Source organism: Perna viridis, chromosome 9, assembly GCF_037379345.1.
Source record: "Perna viridis isolate PV_CMFRI_1.1 ecotype Kerala chromosome 9, ASM3737934v1, whole genome shotgun sequence".
In the NCBI taxonomy this organism is placed as follows: Eukaryota; Metazoa; Mollusca; class Bivalvia; order Mytilida; family Mytilidae; genus Perna; species Perna viridis.
Window position 1 is genome coordinate 19,685,174 of NC_142453.1, and position 20,382 is coordinate 19,705,555.

General features: G+C 34.2%; 2 protein-coding genes across 2 annotated transcripts; both read left to right on the forward strand.

Annotated features, from left to right (window-relative positions):
* Positions 1–8,441: 8,441 nt before the first annotated feature.
* On the forward strand, positions 8,442–8,969 carry LOC148607233 (uncharacterized). The gene has a single exon (XM_088543508.1). It carries the CDS (start codon positions 8,442–8,444, stop codon positions 8,967–8,969), a length of 528 nt encoding a protein of 175 aa, XP_088399634.1.
* A 1,950-nt stretch (positions 8,970–10,919) lies between these two features.
* LOC148607234 (uncharacterized) lies at positions 10,920–13,514 on the forward strand. Its single transcript, XM_088546522.1, has 2 exons — positions 10,920–11,684; positions 13,111–13,514. Exons 1-2 carry the CDS (start codon positions 11,057–11,059, stop codon positions 13,500–13,502), a joined length of 1,020 nt encoding a protein of 339 aa, XP_088402648.1. The 5' UTR covers positions 10,920–11,056; the 3' UTR covers positions 13,503–13,514.
* Positions 13,515–20,382: the final 6,868 nt, after the last annotated feature.

A 20,382-nucleotide genomic window follows, 5' to 3' on the forward strand; every position in this document is an offset into this window, starting at 1 on the left:
TACCATACGTTACACCACATAGCTTGTTAACATGTCGTATTGAAATAGGGTTTGTAAGTCTTGTTCTAGTTTCCGTTTCTCTTCCGGAATTTCCGATGTAGAACGTATTGAAGTCCGTTGACCAATCTGCAATTATTTGTTCCTTTTCTGACAGATGTTAACATACATGTACAACATGACTTCGCTTTAAGTTGTCATTTTATCATAAGAGATTAACCCCCTCCCCTTAGTTAATTTTTTAGTTTAAACAGAATTTTATTATATTATTTCATTAGTGCGACAAATTAGTATACATTACATTCCAATACGGATTCAGAAACAAATTTCGAAAGAACATACATAAATATGTCTTCTATAATCTCCTTTAAATCATCAAACGATTTGCACGTTCATTTATTTATCGAATTGTTTGGCAGAATGAAATTAAGTGATATATAATCTCTCTTAATTCTATCATATGCATTTAAGAATAAGAAATTAAAACACATGAATCACCGCCTGTCCGGATATTACAGAGACAAACGGTCTATCACACAGACTAAATACTTCATTCCTAATTTGCATAAACATGTAATATGTATCATTATGACTTTGACCTCATACGGTAGACATTAAAAAATCTGCAGTGTTCTTGCTGAGATATTAAAAAAGAGGGGTACAGGAAAAGAGCACTTAAAGCAGAGGACGCTTACCCTACCGGTGCACCTGATGCATGCTCCCAGTTTTTAGTTCAATATTTACATGTACTTAGATGAATTAACACAAAACATCCAACATACTGCATAATTGTACTACAAATTATCAGTTTCTTAATTTTCAAGTCGAAATTCAATTTAAAGATCTTCAGGTCAAAAACCGTCTGTCAAATCATTCAAACTTAGACCTCAGTCATTGAAATAAAACATGTCCTTAGATACACGTCCCTGTCAACTCGCTACAGTTCTCAATGTACAAGCTGTATTAGCTCGTTCTTAGTTCCAGAGCCACATACATTAACATAAATGGCTACGTCTTAGGATAAAATAAAATTTGAGTTGAGGGAGGATTTGAAAACAAATGTATCAAACAATATACCACTTGGTCCTGATAGTTCAAAGTGGTATTTTTGATATATATTTTGAACTCATACAGAATACAGTGGCCCCGTGCAGGTTCGAGTGTTAAAAGAATAGGCCTGCAGCAGCGCTAAGCTTGTCGTAAAAGGCGACTAAATAGTGCTCAGAACCCTAGCCGGGGGTTAGGGCGCTCTGCCTACAGAGCAACTGGGATATGTGCCCCAGGTGGTTGAATAGGACACCCCTGGTGTGTTACATGCTGGAGTTGTCAGGCTATAATACGGACAACCTGACCGCAAACCATAGTGGTGCAAAGTGTTGGGAAAGATGCCACGTTCCTCGCACGTTAAAGAACCCTACTGTGGTATTCTCCCGGAGTAGGAACCGTAGCGCTCCGCCACAGGAGGCTAAATTGCCCGACCCTACCCACCTCTCCCTATTTCCAGTGGCAATCAAAATTTGTCGACCCCATTGTCCTTGTGTCCCATCCCTTTTTCATTTCATCATTTCATGTTCATCGTCTGAATATAGATGAAATATTGCTGCTCGGACGTTAAACCACAACAAACAAACAAACAGAATACAGTGAGAGTTTGGTTAACATTGAAATTCATTGGAAATGTCATCGTACATTTTGGAGGCCGGTAAATAAGCACGGTATACTTTTGATTTGAAGATGTGTATAACATTAACAACATCTCATACTGTACCAAATGTTCATGTTTTACCATGTAAGCTCGTTGTATATAATTTAGGAACATTTAAACACATCTAATTAATTTTGACTAAAGTAAATGGCGACCATAATATACCTTCTAAACTTGAAATAGTACCGAGGGCTTTCACAGTTAGTTTGTCGTTGACATTTCTAAACAATAACATTTCCATTCAAATAGACAGCAAATTCTGGGGACACATTCTTTGAAGCGATGGATACAGCTAGTAAGTATATTCCTTGTTTTTCACATACAAATATCCCATGTTGCGTCCATGACGTCAGTGACGAATCGCTGATGCCGACGCTAAACTGCACACTGTCAAACTTTATAGTTGCCCCATAAAAAATAGACGATCTGGAAGGAAACGATGTCATTGCAACTGAAAGTAAAACGATAAATATTGAAAGTCCTACATGAATCAGGCAGTATGTGAAAGCGTTATCAAGGGAAGCAAGATTCTTTGTCAAAATAACCCAATCCAAGGACAAAGAGCAGAGAGGAAAAACAGACAGACACAATAATGAACGTGAAATTAACCAAAGTGCAGGTGGGATCCGTTCTAACCACTCAGATGAACTATCAGAAGTGCCAGAGAGGTGGGTAAGGTCGGGCAATTTAGCCTCCTGTGAAGCAGCACAAAGGTTCCTACTTATATCGAAAACTACAGCAGGGTTCTTTAATGTGCGAAGAACTCGGCATCTTTCCCAACACGTTGCACCACTACGGTTTACAGTCAGGTTTACCGTATTATGGCCTGACGACCCAAGTATGTAGCATGCCAGGGTTACCCCATTCAACCACCTGAGGCACACAACCCAGCTGCTCTGTGGGAATAGGGTCCGGCCTGACACCCGGCCAGGGTTCTGAGCACAATTTAGTCGACTTTTACGACAGGCCTAGCGCTGCTGTGGCCCTATTCTTGTAACACCCGGACCCGCACCCTGCACGGGGCTTATGAAAAATAAGGACTACGGACAGTGTGGCTAGTTATTACAAAATGATATACGAATGAATTCGACATGTGGTTAAAAATGATTCAGCACAATAGCAACGGGCTGTTTAAAGAATGATTTCACACAAATACAACAGGTTGTTAAAAGAAGGGTTCCGCACGAATCAAACGGACTTCCCGAGAATGCGATAGAATGCTAAAAGAAATTTTTCACACGAATGCAGGTGGTAGTAAAAAAACAGGATTCAACACGAACACGACAGTGTGTTTAAAGATGAAAATTTTAAAACTAATTACCACTATCTTCAAGTTGTTTAATTTGTTGCTGCAGGATTTGATGAGTTAGATTTGCTATCTGGACATACTGATTGTGCACGTTTTCAATAAATGTTAAGAGGCTTCTCGTGTTGTTTATCTTTACAACAGTATTATTCTCGAAATGTGACATCTTGTATTTTGTTTCTTGTTCCAGTAAATTAACCTTTTTATACAAGGCAAATAAGTCCTGTTCTCGTGCTTGATTCTTTGTCTGCAATGTTTGTATATTAACTGAAATGTCATGCACGGAATTTTGAAGAGATGCTAAGTCGTGTAAGGGCTGAAACGAAGTTCCGGCATATCTTTCAGTTTTATTTCGGAGTACATTTAACTCATTCGCAAAGTACATGTTTTGCTGTTGAAGAATAACACTGAAGTTTTCGAGCCTTTCAAATTTTCCTTCGAGCTCACGATATTTTTCTCTTGAAACACAAGTCTGTATAATAACATTACTTTCTGATTCTTTCTTAAGTTGATTTTTTTTTGCGTTCAACTTTTCACTTACGTGTAATGTTACCGATTCTATCGTTTTGTTCATGTCACGTCGACGACTTCCGGTTTCACTTTGACGTTGATGTTTTTCTTTAAAAAAAACTCCGTTCGTGTTATAAAGTTATTTGAGGTTTGGTGCGTGACAGTTGGACTATCCAAAATAAATCCCAATATTGGTGAAATTAACGCAGTAAACAACACACGGAAAATGCTTGAAAACATCATGTAATATCGCTAGACGTACGAAACAAACTCTTTCATGTAATAATTGTTTTGAATATTAATATATCTTTTATATATAAATTTTCCAAGAGATGTCGGCATGCTGTCTTACCATGACATGTGGATGTTCTACTGATCAAAATGTCCATAGTACTTACTGTCAGTGTACGTAGTTTATAAAGAGGATTCGAGTTGATTTTGTGTCAGTATTGTTGTCTTTGATCAACCTTTTAAGTAGCAGTCTTTGTAGGATTCATGCAAATTGTGTAAAATGTGATACACACCAAAACAGGCTACAATTTTTTTAATTTTGTTATTAAGTTGCTTTATAGGTCTATATGATCAAAATGTGTAATTGTGTATGCTCTTGAGAGGTAATCCACAATGTAAATTGAATTGTTTCTATGGTATTTTAGTGTTATCTACAGAGTTATCTCCCTTAATTTGAGATTCTACAGTGCATTCTATATAACTTTTATCTCTTATGAACAAGGGCATTATGAAAAGCCACATGTTAATTTCTGTTTACTATGGCATTTTAAACAAATATCAAATATAAAAATATGTAGGCTTTCCGTCCATGTATGTATCATCTATTGCATAATTCTTAACTGGAGTACTACTTAAGCACCAGTCCAACAAAATTCAGACACTAGCCATAGAAGAGATGATTCTTGGTTTCGAAAAAACCCATGACCACGAATGATGCTCTAATATATTAATGTAACGATGGCCTTTTTTGGTAATTTGATGTGCATTAAAAAAACAAAAACAAAAAACAAAAAACAAAAGACAAAAAAAAAAAAAACAAACAAACAAAAACAAAACAAAACAAAACAAAACAAAACAAAACAACAACAAAAAAAACTCACATTTATCTCGAATTGAAATCAACCATATCAAACTATATCAAGAACGATAATTCCTGCAAAGTGCCTATTTCATTCAATATATATATTGAAAAAATTCCCAACGATGTTAGAAATGTCAAATTTGCGATGCAAATTTTTGGTCGTTCCTTCCGCGGGACTCGAACTCGTACCGCTGTGACATCTATGGCAACACCGCCTGCACTAAGTCCAGCGCCCTAGACCACTCGGCCAGCTAGGCTATATAAAAATATAGCTTTCACTGACCGGGTCATTCCTCTTCGTAGGATTAACCTAGGGCTGTAACTTAGTACACGATGTATGGTAGTACGGAACAGTTCATTTAGATGTTATTATGTAGGATAGAGGATCAAATTAATGATGCATGTCACAACAAATCAATATTATACAAACGTCTCAGAATGTGACGACTATATTCGCTACACTGCTCCATCGGATCAAATTGATACAGGGAAGATATGTAAACGTATAGAAAGGTCTGAAAAACTCCCAACGATGTTAGAACTGTCAAATTTGCGATGCAAATTTTTGGTCGTTCCTTCCGCGGGACTCGAACTCGTACCGCTGTGACATCTATGGCAACACCGCCTGCACTAAGTCCAGCGCCCTAGACCACTCGGCCAGCTAGGCTATATAAAAATATAGCTTATATAATGCATAGAACGTATACATTCATAAGCGATATAAACTCACTTTCTAATGTGACGTCACAAACGTTTACTTACATTTTTACCAGGATGTCACCTGCTTTGTTTTTCTCGTCATTTTTCTTTCACATTTTAATTGTAGTATAAAGACAATAACAGTGCACTGACTACGAAAACGTTGATATACGAATTCGGCTTGAACCAGTGAAAATGTTTAATTGTGTGATATTTTTCTACAGTGGCCAGTTTTCAAACAGGGTTTTGATCACGCCAAAGTACATAGACTTTAACCCCGTCGCATATTTCTGCACCTCTCACAAATCAAGAATTACTTACTTTTGTACGTTGTTTTTTTCGTTTTCAGTTTCAGTTTACTTTATGTTGCTGGAGTTTATAAGGACAACTATTTCGCTGTACCAGTGTATAATGTTGTTTTGTGGCCAGCTGCAATCTGCCCTGCCTTGTTATAATGATTCATTTAAATGAAAACAAGATCGTTCATTGTTTGATATCGAAATTGGGATACCTCAAGTCAGAAAATTATACACTTTAAAAGGTTTGACAGTAATGTATACAAACTATCAATCGGTTAGAAATAAATTGCTTATGGATTATACATCTGACTTTAGATAGATCGATTATCTTATTTCATATCTTAAGACAGACTGTCAAATTGAAGCACACATTCGAATTAAATCGTTACAACCAGAGAATGTTAATGCATACATTTACTAGTCCACTGAACGTTAATAGGAACAGTCAAACAGTGTTGTGATGGAAATATAGACATGCACGTATATTGCCAATACTTTATGATCTTCAATCAGTCCTCATTTTATGATATGGTATTTGTTTCATTGACTTTTTAAGTCTAAATATTTACGCTTTTATCTGATATCGATAAAATACGACATTGCCCCTTGATACCTAACACACCGAGAAAAAAAAACAATCGTTAAACTAAAAGTTCACTTAAAAAATAGAAACTTGTTGATAATAATCTGAATGTTCACAACAAGAGAAGTATATTTTAGCTAGTCTCCTAAGAATAAGGCAGGTATTTTAATAAAGTCAAGTTCCGCAAGGTCAGTTGTACATTCTAATATCAAATTGATGACTAAACATACATATATATCGGTCAAATTTTCTATTCTAGAGGATATAGCTCTTTCTGTATTCTAAGGTTCCACTTTCTTGTCATTGGGACAAGGTGATATTAGGTGTGGGAAAGGTATTTGGCATGTAGAAATTATAAATTTCGGAAAGAATATGATACATTCGGAAAGTAAGAATTAAATTGCAAGTTAATTTTCATCATGAGAAAGAAAAACAAAAATCAAACAAACAAACAAAGACGAAACAAAAAAAAACAAAAACAAAAACAGAACATTGACTTTTAGAAATCAGTGGTCATCAAAGCTTTTAACAGTACACATTTAACAGGGGTATATTCAGGCGGGGGCGTGGTGGGCAGGCGTCTCCACCCCTAAAATTTACAAAGCATGGGTTGTCAGGGGTAGATTTAGGCAGTTTTAAGTTGAAACTTTAATTATTTCTCGCTACATGTAATTTTACCACAAAAGATATCTGCATTGCACCCACTCTAGAAGAATATCTCAAAAATATAACCTCAAAATTTTTTTTCGAAATTTTAAGTGTGCGCCCCCCCCCCCCAATCTAAAATCCTGGATCCGCCCCTGTATAAGACATGAACTCACTTTGTACTTATGGGCATAACTTAGTCAACGGTGATTGCAATGAGATATTAAAGTATTAAATACCTTTTCTTTGTACTTGTTGATACAAATAATTCAGTATTGGGGTTTTGATATATCCAACCAAATTTTTGTCATTAAGATACTCTTCAATTTGCATTCTTTATTTTTTTTTCTGACATATTACATATATCATAAGATTAAGGATAATAAACAGTAATTACAGTAATTTTCTAGATTATACTAAATTTGAACAATAACATGACCCTTTTATATGACCATGATAATTTAACACATTGTTCAAAGACAAGATTTAGATTTTTATTTTTTTTAATCAAAACATAATCATGATTAAATCAATCTCGTACATATGTGTGTAAAGGCAGAAGCAAAAAGCGACGGCGTATGAAAAAACCGTGGTGAAATGAAAACCTAACAGTTCTTTGGAACGATGTATGTAAAGCCGAGTGCGAGTGGCGAAAGTGTAAAATCCTATGTAAAAAGGATTTACGACATGTATTTGTGGAGAAACGGAAGAACTTTGATAGACATTCTCAAAAAGCTAAACGTCAATACTGGTACCGTAGCCAGGAGCAATTGGTAGATGTTCAACATAGTGATTCTCGTGAATTCTGGAAAAGAATTAATAAAATTGGTGTCGGAAACGAGCGACAGAAGTCAATACCGATGGAGGTCACATTAGATGATGGGACAATTAGCACAGATACAGAAACTGTTCTCAATAGATGGGAAAATTGTTTTTCTGATTTATTAAACTGTAACAATTTAACATTAGATAAAAATATTAATTTTAATATTAATAATGATTTCTGAGATAGTGAAATTTTATATGGAGAAGTTGTAAATGCTGTTGTAAAAAGTAAAAATGGTAAATCACCAGGTATTGATTGTATACCAAATGAGTTATCTAAAAATTCGACAATGATATCTGTTTTACATACATTGTTTAACATATGTTTTAAATATGGTAAAATTTCTTTTGAATGGGGTAAGAGTATTATAACCCCTATTTCCCAAATCTTCAACCTCAGATCCATGGGATCCTTTATCATGTCGGGGCATTAGCTTAGCCCCTTGTGCATATAAGCTGTATTGTAATATACTTAATAACAGATTAGCATTTTGGTCAGAACAAAATGAAATAATTCACGATGAGTAAAATAGTTTTCGTAAAAAAAGAAGTACAATTGATCATCTAAATACACTTGATGCAATTATTGAAACCAGACAATTAAAAAAAAAATTGTCAACCTTTACAGCTTTTATAGATTTCAAAAAAAAGCGTACGATACTGTTAATAGAAAATTATTGTCTACTCAATTGAATGATTTAGGATTGAGTACACAATTTTTATGTAGTTTGAAATCAATATACTCACACGTAGAATGTTGTATTAGACTTAATGGTAAAATGACACAGTGGTTTAACGTAAACTCTGTATTGAAACAAGGGTGTGTTCTATCACCTACTATATTTAACATTTTTATTAACAACTTAATTGATGCCATAAAGTTATTAAATGTTGGTGTAGATATTGATGATGCAAAACTGGGTATACTTCTATATGCTGATGATATTGTCCTCATTGCTGAAGATGAAAATGATTTACAAGTTTTATTGGATGTTTTAAGTAAATGGTGTGTAACAAATTGTTTAAAAGTCAGTTTAGATAAGTCAAATATTGTACATTTTATGAACCCTTCTGTAAAGATAACATCGAATGTGTTTATTTTGAATGATAATAATGTACAACTAGTATCAAGTTATACACATCTTGGACTGTTGTTAACCGAATTTCTTGATTATAATGAAATGGCCAAAGCTGTAGCTTGGCCTGCAAGTCGTGCTCTTGGTCTACTTATTGTTAAAGTAAAGCACATGGTCGTTTCAAGTACAGTAGTTTTACTAAACGTTTTGATACCCTTGTCTGTTCAGTAATTAGCTATGGAGCGTCAGTTTTGGCACTCGCAATTTTTCGTGTATTAATGCTCTCCAGAACAGGGCTATCAGATTTTATATGGGGGTTGGCAAATATACACCAAATCATGCTATTCATGGTAATGTGGGCTGGAGACCACCTACCACTGTTCAGCAATGAACATGTGTTTTTAGATATTGGGCTAGATGCAATGTTATGTTTAGTGATCGAATGAATTATAGCTTTCAAATGGTCGCATAGAAATTCTATAAATAAAAAGAAAATCTGGTGTTTTAGAGTAAGGTGTAAACTCAAAGAGTGTAATTTAGATATATATGCAAATCTAGATAGTATATTAAATAGATACATTATTGTTCAACTTGAAACTTTTTTATTTGATCAATTTAAACGGTATTTTAAAATGTAATCGATTATATCATCAAATTTGTAAAGATTAATGATTCAAATGATCACTTAAATTCAAACGGTTACTGCTGATTAATGATAGCTGCACTGTCTAAATCTGTGTTCCTTCAAATAAAACTAAATATTGCTCTGATCAGTTCATGCAATTTGTGTCTTGCTATTCAAGGATTTATAATTAAAGTAGAAACTAGAACAATTGTTGTGATTCAGTCGAGGAATGTCTGGTAGTTAAGGGTCATTTTTACAGAATATTTAAACAACTGAATATCAACTCAAATTCTCTTAAAAATAATTGATACGTCATAGTTAATGTGTTTTTGTCCTGTTTATGCTGTAGAAGTGTAACGGGTTTTATTTTACCAAAATAACAAAAGGGGTCCATTTTCAGTTATTTGCGTTTATAAAAACCCCTTAAAAACAAAAACAAAAACAAAATAAAACAAAACAAAAGCATAATTTAATTGTCGTAAAAAAATGATATTACCTGGACTATTTATGTGACAAAACCATAAAAATTTAAGGGGTTACAAAATTGGCTACGTTATTAGTTACTAGAGGAATTCTTGTATGCAATAGATGGCGTCATTTCAAAATTTTTCCACCTAAAGAAAGATATATTCCTCAATGTACCATTGGAAATGTTTAATCAAAACTTGAATTTCCTAGTTTACTAATAAATGCCAAGTTGCTGGAGCCTGGTATCTTATTTTTTTTCCTAAAAGATAAGCCTTGCTTGGAACTGTTTCCTTTTCGGTATCACTTTGAACCTGGATGTCAGGAGTCATTCAAACATTCTAGTGTCTTAAAACCTTTCTTATTTAATTATCGCGCTTACCTCAGGTCTGTTACCTTAAGAATACATATCAAATGTGATATTTTAAATTTTTGATAAAGTCAAATGCAATGGGCAAAGGAGATGAATATTTTTCTATGTGGAATGTTACATGTATATGGTGTGAACTGGAAGTTTATACTATTCAAGAGCTGGACTAGTATTTTGAATATACCAGCAAAATTAATTTGATAAAAGTTCACACATTTTTATTTGTAATGTAAGTTAATATGAGAGGCATTTTATCCATTCATATATAAAGATTTTTTGCAAAATATATCTGAGGTGGAAGTTACAATAGAAAATAATGCTATGCATTATATATATCTTCTTTTAAATAGTGCATTCCATTATATTTCCCCACTGCTAGAAAGATTGTATGAGATCTTTGATCAAAGTCAAAAATGGTTTAAAGCATTCTAAGCAACAAATCAAAATCCTATACTTTATCTAAGCACATTTTCTTACATACTGTTACGGATTGGCCAAATAAAAAGATAAGTACACTATAACGTAAAGGTTTAATGAAATGACGAACAAACGAGTTACATGTCATGTTTGAAGTAGTCTTTGTATATTAGATATTAGGACAGTGATAGCGTAGGTTACGTAAATATTTAAACAAGAAAAGATATAGAAATATGTTAAGCAGTGTTTACATAGCTTGTTTAAACAAAAAAAAAAAAAAATACCTGTGAGGGTCAATATCGTCTTCCTGGTCCGAATGGCTAACGACTGTTATCAGATATGAATGAAAAAAAAAGAAACGTTACATTGTTTATTTCGTATATACATCACAAAATAATCCTTATTTTTCAATCGTACTAGCTTATAATTAGGAACAAGACCATGCTTTTAATTTTGTTGTTAGCTCAGCTCACATCAGTTGAGGGATTTCTCTTAGCTGGACAATCAAACAAAGACACATCTGCTTCAAGTCAGTTTTTAACGAAATCGGAATTCATGAACGAAAAACAATCCCTTCACAGTGAAACAGAGAGTTTGCGACGTGACATGGATAATTCTTTTGCAATGTTGACATCGCAACTAAAGCAGACTTTAACAGCGTTTGAAACGCAAATTTCCAATATGGAATGGAATGTTTCAGCGAATGGAGAATTTGTTACTGTAAACAAGTATCAAACGCTGGAAAAAAAATACGAGGATCTTTTAAATTTCACCCATAACCTTGAAACGCAATTTTGGCTATTGAAGGAAGAACTTTTGTTCGAACAAAACAAAACTGCTCATGTAGAAAAAGATGTTGTTACGTTAAAAAACCTTGAGACGGTAAAACCTGTCGTAGAAATCGAATCCATTAAGAAGTCGGTTGAAAAGAATGCAGATGCTGTACACGAACTGCAGGCAAAGGAGCAAGCCCGCAACCAAGACTTTCTTGCTTTGTTTCAGAAAGTAACAGACCTAGAAAATAGAACTCAAGTCCTACAACATCAAATGCAAGAGAGCACAGAACAAGGTATAATTGTATTTTTTGAAATTTATACACACGCATCTCCCTATCTTCTTTCTTTGATTTCTATCTTAGGATATGTTTCAGGCTACTTCATTTAATTTGATGTGTTCGTGTCGTGCGTTAGGGTATATATATTACACGAGAATAAGATACATGCTGTAGAGTTTTCATGCTTAGATTTTCATAATAATCATAAAAAAATGTTTCTTGAACTGAGAATATTACTTTTAAACCCAATCTGTATTTGAATTCCTAATAACACTTTAATTTAATTTTAAATTAACTTTTAAGCCAACTTCACCGACATTTTGAAATTAAGTTTGTCATATGATTTTGTCTGTATCATATTTCATATGTTTTCTGTGACAAAATGATTTTTTTCCATATCTGTTAGTTTCTCTGAAGTGTTTGTATTAAGTCATATCAAGATAAGTAAGTGTTAACTTGGATGTCTGTCCTGATCGGTGGACAACGTAAACGGAAATAAAGGTACAATGATCAAACGGTGGTCAAAAAGAAGGTAATCCAGAGATAACAAGTAGACAGAAAATTAGACACACTAGCAATTAAAATAAAACGCACATGAGAGCAAAAGTAAATGAGCAACCTGGATTCCACTTACAATTTGGAGTACAGAACAGACGAGTAAGCGTCCTCTGCTTTTCTAGAAGAACTTAGGAGTTGCTGATAAAATAATAATTCGGTCAAATAAAACGAGAGAGGAAAACTATGAGACGATGAGCAAATCGGTTCTCTCATGCTGCAGTTGAACATAATAACGATCCACGATGACGATGACGCTCATTAAACCTGTGTAGTGATGACTTTAGTTATGTGACAGAATAACCATGTTCCAAGGAGCCAAGTTGTACAGTACCTGAACCGATCAATGCAACTAAAATTGCGACCGATCATCGATCAGTTTCCGATCAGCCGTCGATCCGTCAAAACGATCCATCATACCGATGATGGGATCACGTGACCATAGTGCGGTCACAATATATTTTACGGATTTCACTGTTGCGTTTCACATATTAATATAATACAATAGCTTTATTACATCGATTAATTATTTTTATTTTACATTTGTTTTATTTTGAGCAAAATTAATACATTTAATATGGATTTAATCTCTTAAATATAAAATAAATTTATAATGGTATTATATTTGATTCGTTTCAATGAAAATTCTTAAATTTACATAAACCGATCATCCGTAATTTTACATAACAAAACTGCGATCAGATCGGTCACCGGTAATCTAGTTGTCTATCAGTCAGCAATCAATCAGTCAACGTTTATCGATCCGTCAAACAGTTGCGCAGATGATTCATGGACTGTTACAGTCTAGCACGTTATGAAAAGTCCATGTAATTTCGGTGTAGTTTATGTAAACACATTTAATTTGTTGTTTCTTTTCTTTTTCCAGTTGCAATGACAGCTCATCCTTATTATGGTTACCGTTACGATAATTCGGGGCCTGTATTGTTTAAACAGATACCATTCAGCGTGGGAATAACAAACATTTCGTCATTTAACTCCACCGGTAAATTTGTATGTGAAAAACCAGGTCTGTATTTAATAGCTGTTACTATTGCGTCTAATATTGAGTTTCCTGAAGGATGCGTCTTACACAATGGACATTTAATTTCTTGCATGGAAATTGGACAAAATACAGGTAGAAAGTGGCATTCTGGATCAGCAACAGTTGCAAGAAGGCTAACTAAAGGGGATGAAATATGGGTACAATCATATTTGCATCGACTGTCGTCTATTGAAGGGACATATTGGTCTCATTTCACAATAATTAAAATAAAATAGCATAGGTTTTAAGATGAAGTTTGTCACCAACGACTTGTATAAAAACATTTCAACTATCGGCAGATGTAGAACGTCGTTTTCTACTGTCTCTAATAAAATCAATTAATATGCCTCTAAAAAATATTTCTGCTTAAACTTGTCAATGATATTCTCTGTACATTGAAATATTCAAAACTAGAAACAGAAGTTAAAATGCCTAATTTATAAATAATGGTATCACTCAGGAAATAGATATATAACATTATTTTTTTATCATGCCGGTTTGTCTAGTTATGATCTTTACAAGAAATTATAGATAATGGAAAACTGGATATGAAATTCACATTGAATAATGTTCATTAGGTTTTATTTTGAGATATATCGTAAAATATACACTTTTCCACGCAATTTCATATTTCATAGGGTTACCAAATTCAACTGTTGACAGTTATGCACGCCTTATGTATTCGTAACTAGTTTCTGCGACTGCACGCTTTAAACTTGTAGACTTTATGCCAGCACATTGTAATAAAACAACTGTATGGCATGCAATACACCATATCAAAGACTCCTGAATAACAAAATATTAGACACAAACAATATGAATCCCATTTAAAACTGAGGATGACCATAGTACTCGGGAAGGGCGGGCAGTTACTGTTTCTAGCAAGACATCAGCCGTATTGCATGAAGGTAAACATATCTTTAAGAAAAACGTTGACAGTGGATACCTCTTCATAATGGTCATTCAGGCCTTGTTGATGAACGTAAACAATTGAAATAAAGACTTCATCATAGCCAAAATGTTATTATAATGGTAATTTGGCGGGATATTGCTGATTCTTTCTAGAAAACGATGAAATGATTACGATTTCTAGAACTGTGTTTTAGATGAGAGCAGCTGGAATGATACATATACAATGGAGTTCATATGCATAAAGCATAGAATAGTTGACAGTGAGGAAATCAAAGTCTTACGGTGAATAGTTTTGACACGTTTCGCAGAGCCGCAAAATTGTTGCTAGACTATTACAGGATTATACTCACTGGCAATGGGAGTGCCCCATGAAATGCTTACCCTTCCGGAGCACCAGATGTCACTCCAGTTTTTTTCTTTGGAGTTCACATTTCTAGCTCTTTACTTGTTTTGTGTATGACGTCCTGTTTTCCTTATCTTCTATTTAATTCGGTTCGTAACAGTATATTTGTAGATCGTCGTTCATGTTAATTTCATGTTTTTTTTTGTTTTTTTTTTATTTTCTTTCCTATATTTTACTAGGCGGAACAAAAAGGAAACCAAGATGTGTAATTTTACTCTTTTGCTTCTATATTTACTTTTTTCATGTTTTTTTTTTATTTTCTTCCCTATATTTTACAAACCGGAACTCTTTTACTTCTGTATTAACTTTTTTCTGTAAGCTTTACCTGAATAGTGAATGCCCTATCAACTGCAACTTAAAGCAAAAACATTTGTTGTTTCAGATTAAGGATGTGTAGTCTTTTAGCAACTTCTATCGGTTCTTAAAAACATATGGGAGGAAAACTATTGACGAAAACATAAATAATAATGTACAAGTACATGTATACTTGTATAACTGAATTCATCAGTGATACTGGGGTTTACTGAATACGTATACACTGAATTACACTAAGGAACCAAGAAAGTAAAAAAAAAAAAAAACAACCACAAACGAATAATTGACTGAATTAAGTATGGTTTTGCCTTTTTTTTAAATGTAATTTCAAAATTTAAATAGAAGCCCATTTCTTCCTTTTTAGCTCACCTGACCAGAGGCCATGTGAGCTATTGCCAACACTTTGTCAATGGTCTCCGTCTGTCATCGTTCACAATTTTTCTAAACTCTTCTCCTCTTAAACAATTGTAAACTACTGGACCAATTAGGGCTAAATTAGGCATTGGTGCTTCTTAGGGTATTTGCATAGAACTGATATGGGGATTTTTGATCTGTCGAAAAACATGACAGCTGTTTTAGAGCATAGCGGTCAGGCAGAAGCTTTTCGCATATATCTCCAAAATATTTAGATGTAGCCCAATTCTATCTGCAGTAACTTTTTTTTACGATTTTCTGCCCTTTTTAATGCTTTTCTTTCAAAAATATTCTCCTCTGACATTACTTGACCATTTGGAATCAAAATTGGTTGATTGTTTCTTTTGGTATTCTGCATAGAACTGATGTGGGGATTTTAGATCTTTCGAAAAACATGACCACCGATACTGAAAATAGAACAATGGGGTCAGACAGAAGTTTATGCACATCTATACTACATGTACTAAAGGAAGAGACCGATTTCTTTGAGCCGCAACTCCTCATAAAAGGTCGAATATATTTGTGATATGAAGTATAATTGTAGTGTTGTGTACTTCCTAAATTTATCTTTGAAACAATCTTTTTTCTACGGAAAACGCGATTATTAACACACTTTTGCGCATGCTCAATCGACGTACTATTTGGATTATGTACATGTGTTACACGAGTAATGTACGTTAATTATTTCCTTAATTAAACAACATCCACTATTTTTCTGAGGTGCAAAACTGTCCACACATGGAAAGGCCAAAGTCTTGTAAACTGGCATGACTGGTAAACCCCCTAGGGCCCTATCCACTGTTTTAAATAAAATATTGAACTATTCAAAATTTAAGAATTTATTGTGTACCTTTTAACTTGGTGGAGCAGAACTTTCAGAAAATTAAAGTTTGTTTGACCTAGCTCCCCTTCTCTCTCACACCCCCCCCCAAAAAAAAAAAAAAAAAAAAAAAAAAAAAAAAAACAGACAAAACGTCTGGATCATCAATCACAAACTAACAGGAAATGACATTTTTACACATTTAGAATGACTTATCAAGTGTAGTACAAAGTCTGAAAAGCTTATAGTATACATGTAGTTCTCTTTATTTTATTGCATTGTATGATAAAAAGTTCTGTTCTAGCAAAATGCAGTTCGGATAAAGTGTGAATGAAGCCTAAACTTTTTAATATGCATAAAATGAGTTGAGTGTCTGTTTGTCCGTTCGTCTCCTGGCGTTTTCGATTTGATAAACAAAACTTTATACAGAGTTAGTTGTTATTCACAAAAATACATGTGAGCTGGATAAAAAAAATCAAGTTAGCAAAAGCCACTTTAATAACCTACTTGAAAGCATTATTGAGTGTAATTCTTAAAAAACTGACAGAAAATTGCGCAGAATAATGGGACAAAATGATGGAAAGTTTTCATTTGATTTTTCTCGCCAATTCAACCATTCAAAAATTACTAGCAATCAAGTCCAGTTTGGGGGGGGGGTGAAAACATATTTGTATAAACATATAAAGGGTGGTTACCGAATGAATGTGCGTTTGAAAAAAAGCTCGCATGATACATCAAAATTAAAAATATCAAGGAACAGGGCTTTAATGTTTTGTCAATTAAAAAAAAACAAAAAACAAAAACAAAAAAAAAAAAAAAACGTTTACATCCCAAACCAGCAAAGAAGGCCCCCTATAACGTACACATAAGCGGAATTCTTGATAAAATAAAAACCAAGGTTACTCTCTTGCTGCCAACTGGCCATGGAATGAAAACTTGGGCGAAGCCTCAAGGTAACCAGCATATCGCACCAGATTTACAGGTAGAGATTGCTAATTTTGAATTAATCCATCGCTGCAAAAATACATGTACGTCATTGAAGCATGTCTGGAGCAGCCAGACTGTTTAATGCAAGTGTATTTTAATGGAGTTTGTTTTTTCCTCTGCGAGTCATATCAACTTTTAAAGTCTCCAGTTTGTGCTTGTCGGTGTCGTCATCGTCGTCGTAAAACATCAGCTCTTCCTTTACCCTGGGTCAAATTAAACCTGGGACCAGATTAAATCTATTTTTCAAGAAGATGGCATTGGCATGAGGATATGAATCTTTGCTTAGTGATGCACTATTTAACTTCCGGGGGGGAGGTTCTTTGGTTGTTAAAAATATTTCGATCCTGACTTTGGAGAAAAGATAATTTGGTAATGGATAGTTAAAATAAGTCATGTGAATAAAAATGAAAAACATAATTCGCTTACATGCCTTGGTAAGTTAAAATAAACAATTATGAAACAAAAGAAAACCCCCCCCCCTTGAAAGGTTAATGCTCAACTCCTCTTAAACCACTAATTATAGCAGTTTGAACAAAGCTGTACATAACTGATGTATGATAGATGATCGTAGATTCTTTACAACGGTTATTTATTTTGTTTGGATTCGTCAATTAGTAATGTGTTCACACTTTGCTATGTCGACCGCAATGTCGCGGGCAAGATCAATCGAAGGGCAAATATTTGTTTTAACTCTTTAGCCATGTTGGAGTTATTTCACTTTTTCGACCTTTTATGCATAGTTTTAATGTTATTTCTTTCAAAAATCTTCCTCCCTGAAACTACCAGACAAATTAAAACCAAACGGTATGCGTATTCCTCAGTGTGTTCTGATGTGGGGATTTTTTATCTGTCGAAATACTTGGCTGTTGTTGCTAAAATAAGAACAAAAGTCAGTCAGAAGTTTTTCTCATATACATTGTATTTTCAAAACCGTTATGTATAGCCAAATCTTTCAACTGCCGAAATGATCCTTATTATTAGTCCTACAAAAGTCTGCATTGAGTGTAATTGCCCCTTGAAAGGTGAAAAATGACGGTTCTGTTTTACAGTTTTCAGCCAATATCTTGAAAACTTTCAATTGAAGAAATGATCCTAATGATAAGTCATACATAAATCTGCTGGATCAAAGTTGTCGGACGACTCCTTGTTTGAGTTATGTTATTGTCCTTGAAAGGCGAAAAATGATAATATTAGCACTTTCCAGCCAATATCTTCAAAACTATAATAGGTAGAAAGAAACTTTCGATTGATGAAATGATTCTTAAGTCCTACCAAAGTCTTCTTGAGTCAACATTGTCGGACAACTTTTTGTTAGAGCTACTGCCCTTGAAAGGCGAAAAATTATTTGCGCTCCTGGGAGCCTCTTGTTTTGTGCGTACGTTAGGTTTTTTTCACAATTTACTTCGACGATTGTTTAAGTATGATACTTGGTTAAATAGAATATCGATCGAAAATGTAGTCGTCGAATATTTCAATCCGACGTAATATTATATTTCTTCAATACATTTAACCTAATTAAAACTAGTTATATTGTTTCCCTTCTAGATACAAAAAAAAACCAAAAACAATCCAGTAATACAATTTTTAAAATTAATGGTTTTAACAAGAGGAAAGAAAGAAAAACTGACTCGGACGTCGCCCAGTAAAAAAAGGTCCGAACCTGACAGCAGATCGGACACTCTGTTGTCTTGTAAGTATGTGGTGTCCCCAGATGAGAATCTTAGCACACTCACATCTGGTATGGAAAGTGCCCCGATCAATTCAACTAAAAGTACCCAATCATACGTTCAGTCTGCAGACCATCTACTCCAGTACAAAAATTCTGACTATTTTAAAATTATCAAACCATGTTCCATTACTATAAACGATATATTTGACAACAACGATGACGAACCACATTGTACCATATCAAAATGTGGTATAAAAAATTGCAAAACATGCAACATTCTTATAACCGACCCTTACTTCTCCAGTTCCCTTACAAACAAAACCTTCCATACAAGAAGTCACGATGACTTATGTTGTAAATCAACAAACTTAATATATGAATTAGAATGCAACTTATGTGGTTTAATATATGTCGGAGAAACGCAAGAACGATTAAATAAAAGAATGTGCGGTCATCGTTCGGGAATTAACACCACCAAATTTCCGACAATTTATAAACACTTTAATCAAAAAGATCATTCAATCCTCTCCATGAAAGTTCGTATTTTAGAAAAAATTTACCATCCTACGAACAGTCCCGTTCTAAGTAAAAACTATCGTAGGGAAAGAGAGAAGTACTGGATACGCAGACTAGGTACTGCTATACATTACGGATGCAATGACAACATCAAAAGTATAGGAAACCTTTCAAGCAAATATAACAATAACATAAATGTGATGAATTTATTTGACAAAAATCCAAGACGGGAAAGGAGTCATGGCCATCGCCACTATACGTCACCTAAGTTACATGATATCTCCATAGATTGTCTCCTTCCTTTCATACAAAAACCTCTTGGACTTCATCACATTAGAACCAAACTTTATTCTATACCTCTCACTCTACTACACTCCCTTTACAAAACAAGTCTTGACACTCCTGTTTCGGACCCCACTTCATCATTATGGAGACTTGTTGCCATCATTTTGGATATTGGTTTCCATAGACTCTTTAAACCAGTTTGTGTGAAAAGACAAGACGAAGAAAAACGATCATTTCTTCCACTACCGTTTGTCAACAATGGTATAGATGCAATTAATTTGGCTAACATCCTCCATCACTAAAACGTTACCAACAAAATTCCCCCATATTTCAAAGACAAATCCATACCAATTATTTCATATTCCTATACTTCACCCATCGCATCCAAAATTTTCAATTATAACAGGCTATTGCAGAACCTCGAGATTGAGGACTTCAAGGCTAAACCACCTGACTGTTCTTGCAAAACCTCTCCATTCAAATATGGTCCTTCTGGTTACGTCGTTACGGGAGATTTAACCATTATCGAAAACGAATCTCTGCGTAATATCCTTTCTAAAGGTCCCAAGTACCGTGAACCACGCTCCATAAATTGGAATTATAACTTTTAAGTTCTTATGGATGCCGTCGAGGACTATGCAAGAAAATGGATAAAACGAGAAAAAGAAAACATTGATTCTCTGTCAGAGTAGTTGCAGGCCGTGAGGTCTTTAATTTTGAAACGAATGAAAGTTTTAAGTAGGTCAATGAGTGCCAAGGCTACATCAGTTTTCAAAGACCCCGATGTAGCAAAAA

Bases quoted from the DNA above. Each gene is read 5' to 3' on its own strand.
- LOC148607233 (XM_088543508.1), top strand. From the start codon at position 8,442: ATGACACAGTGGTTTAACGTAAACTCTGTATTGAAACAAGGGTGTGTT.
- LOC148607234 (XM_088546522.1), top strand. From the start codon at position 11,057: ATGCTTTTAATTTTGTTGTTAGCTCAGCTCACATCAGTTGAGGGATTT. The intron at 11,685-13,110 runs GTATAATTGTAT...TTCTTTTTCCAG, and splicing joins GCAAGAGAGCACAGAACAAG to TTGCAATGACAGCTCATCCT.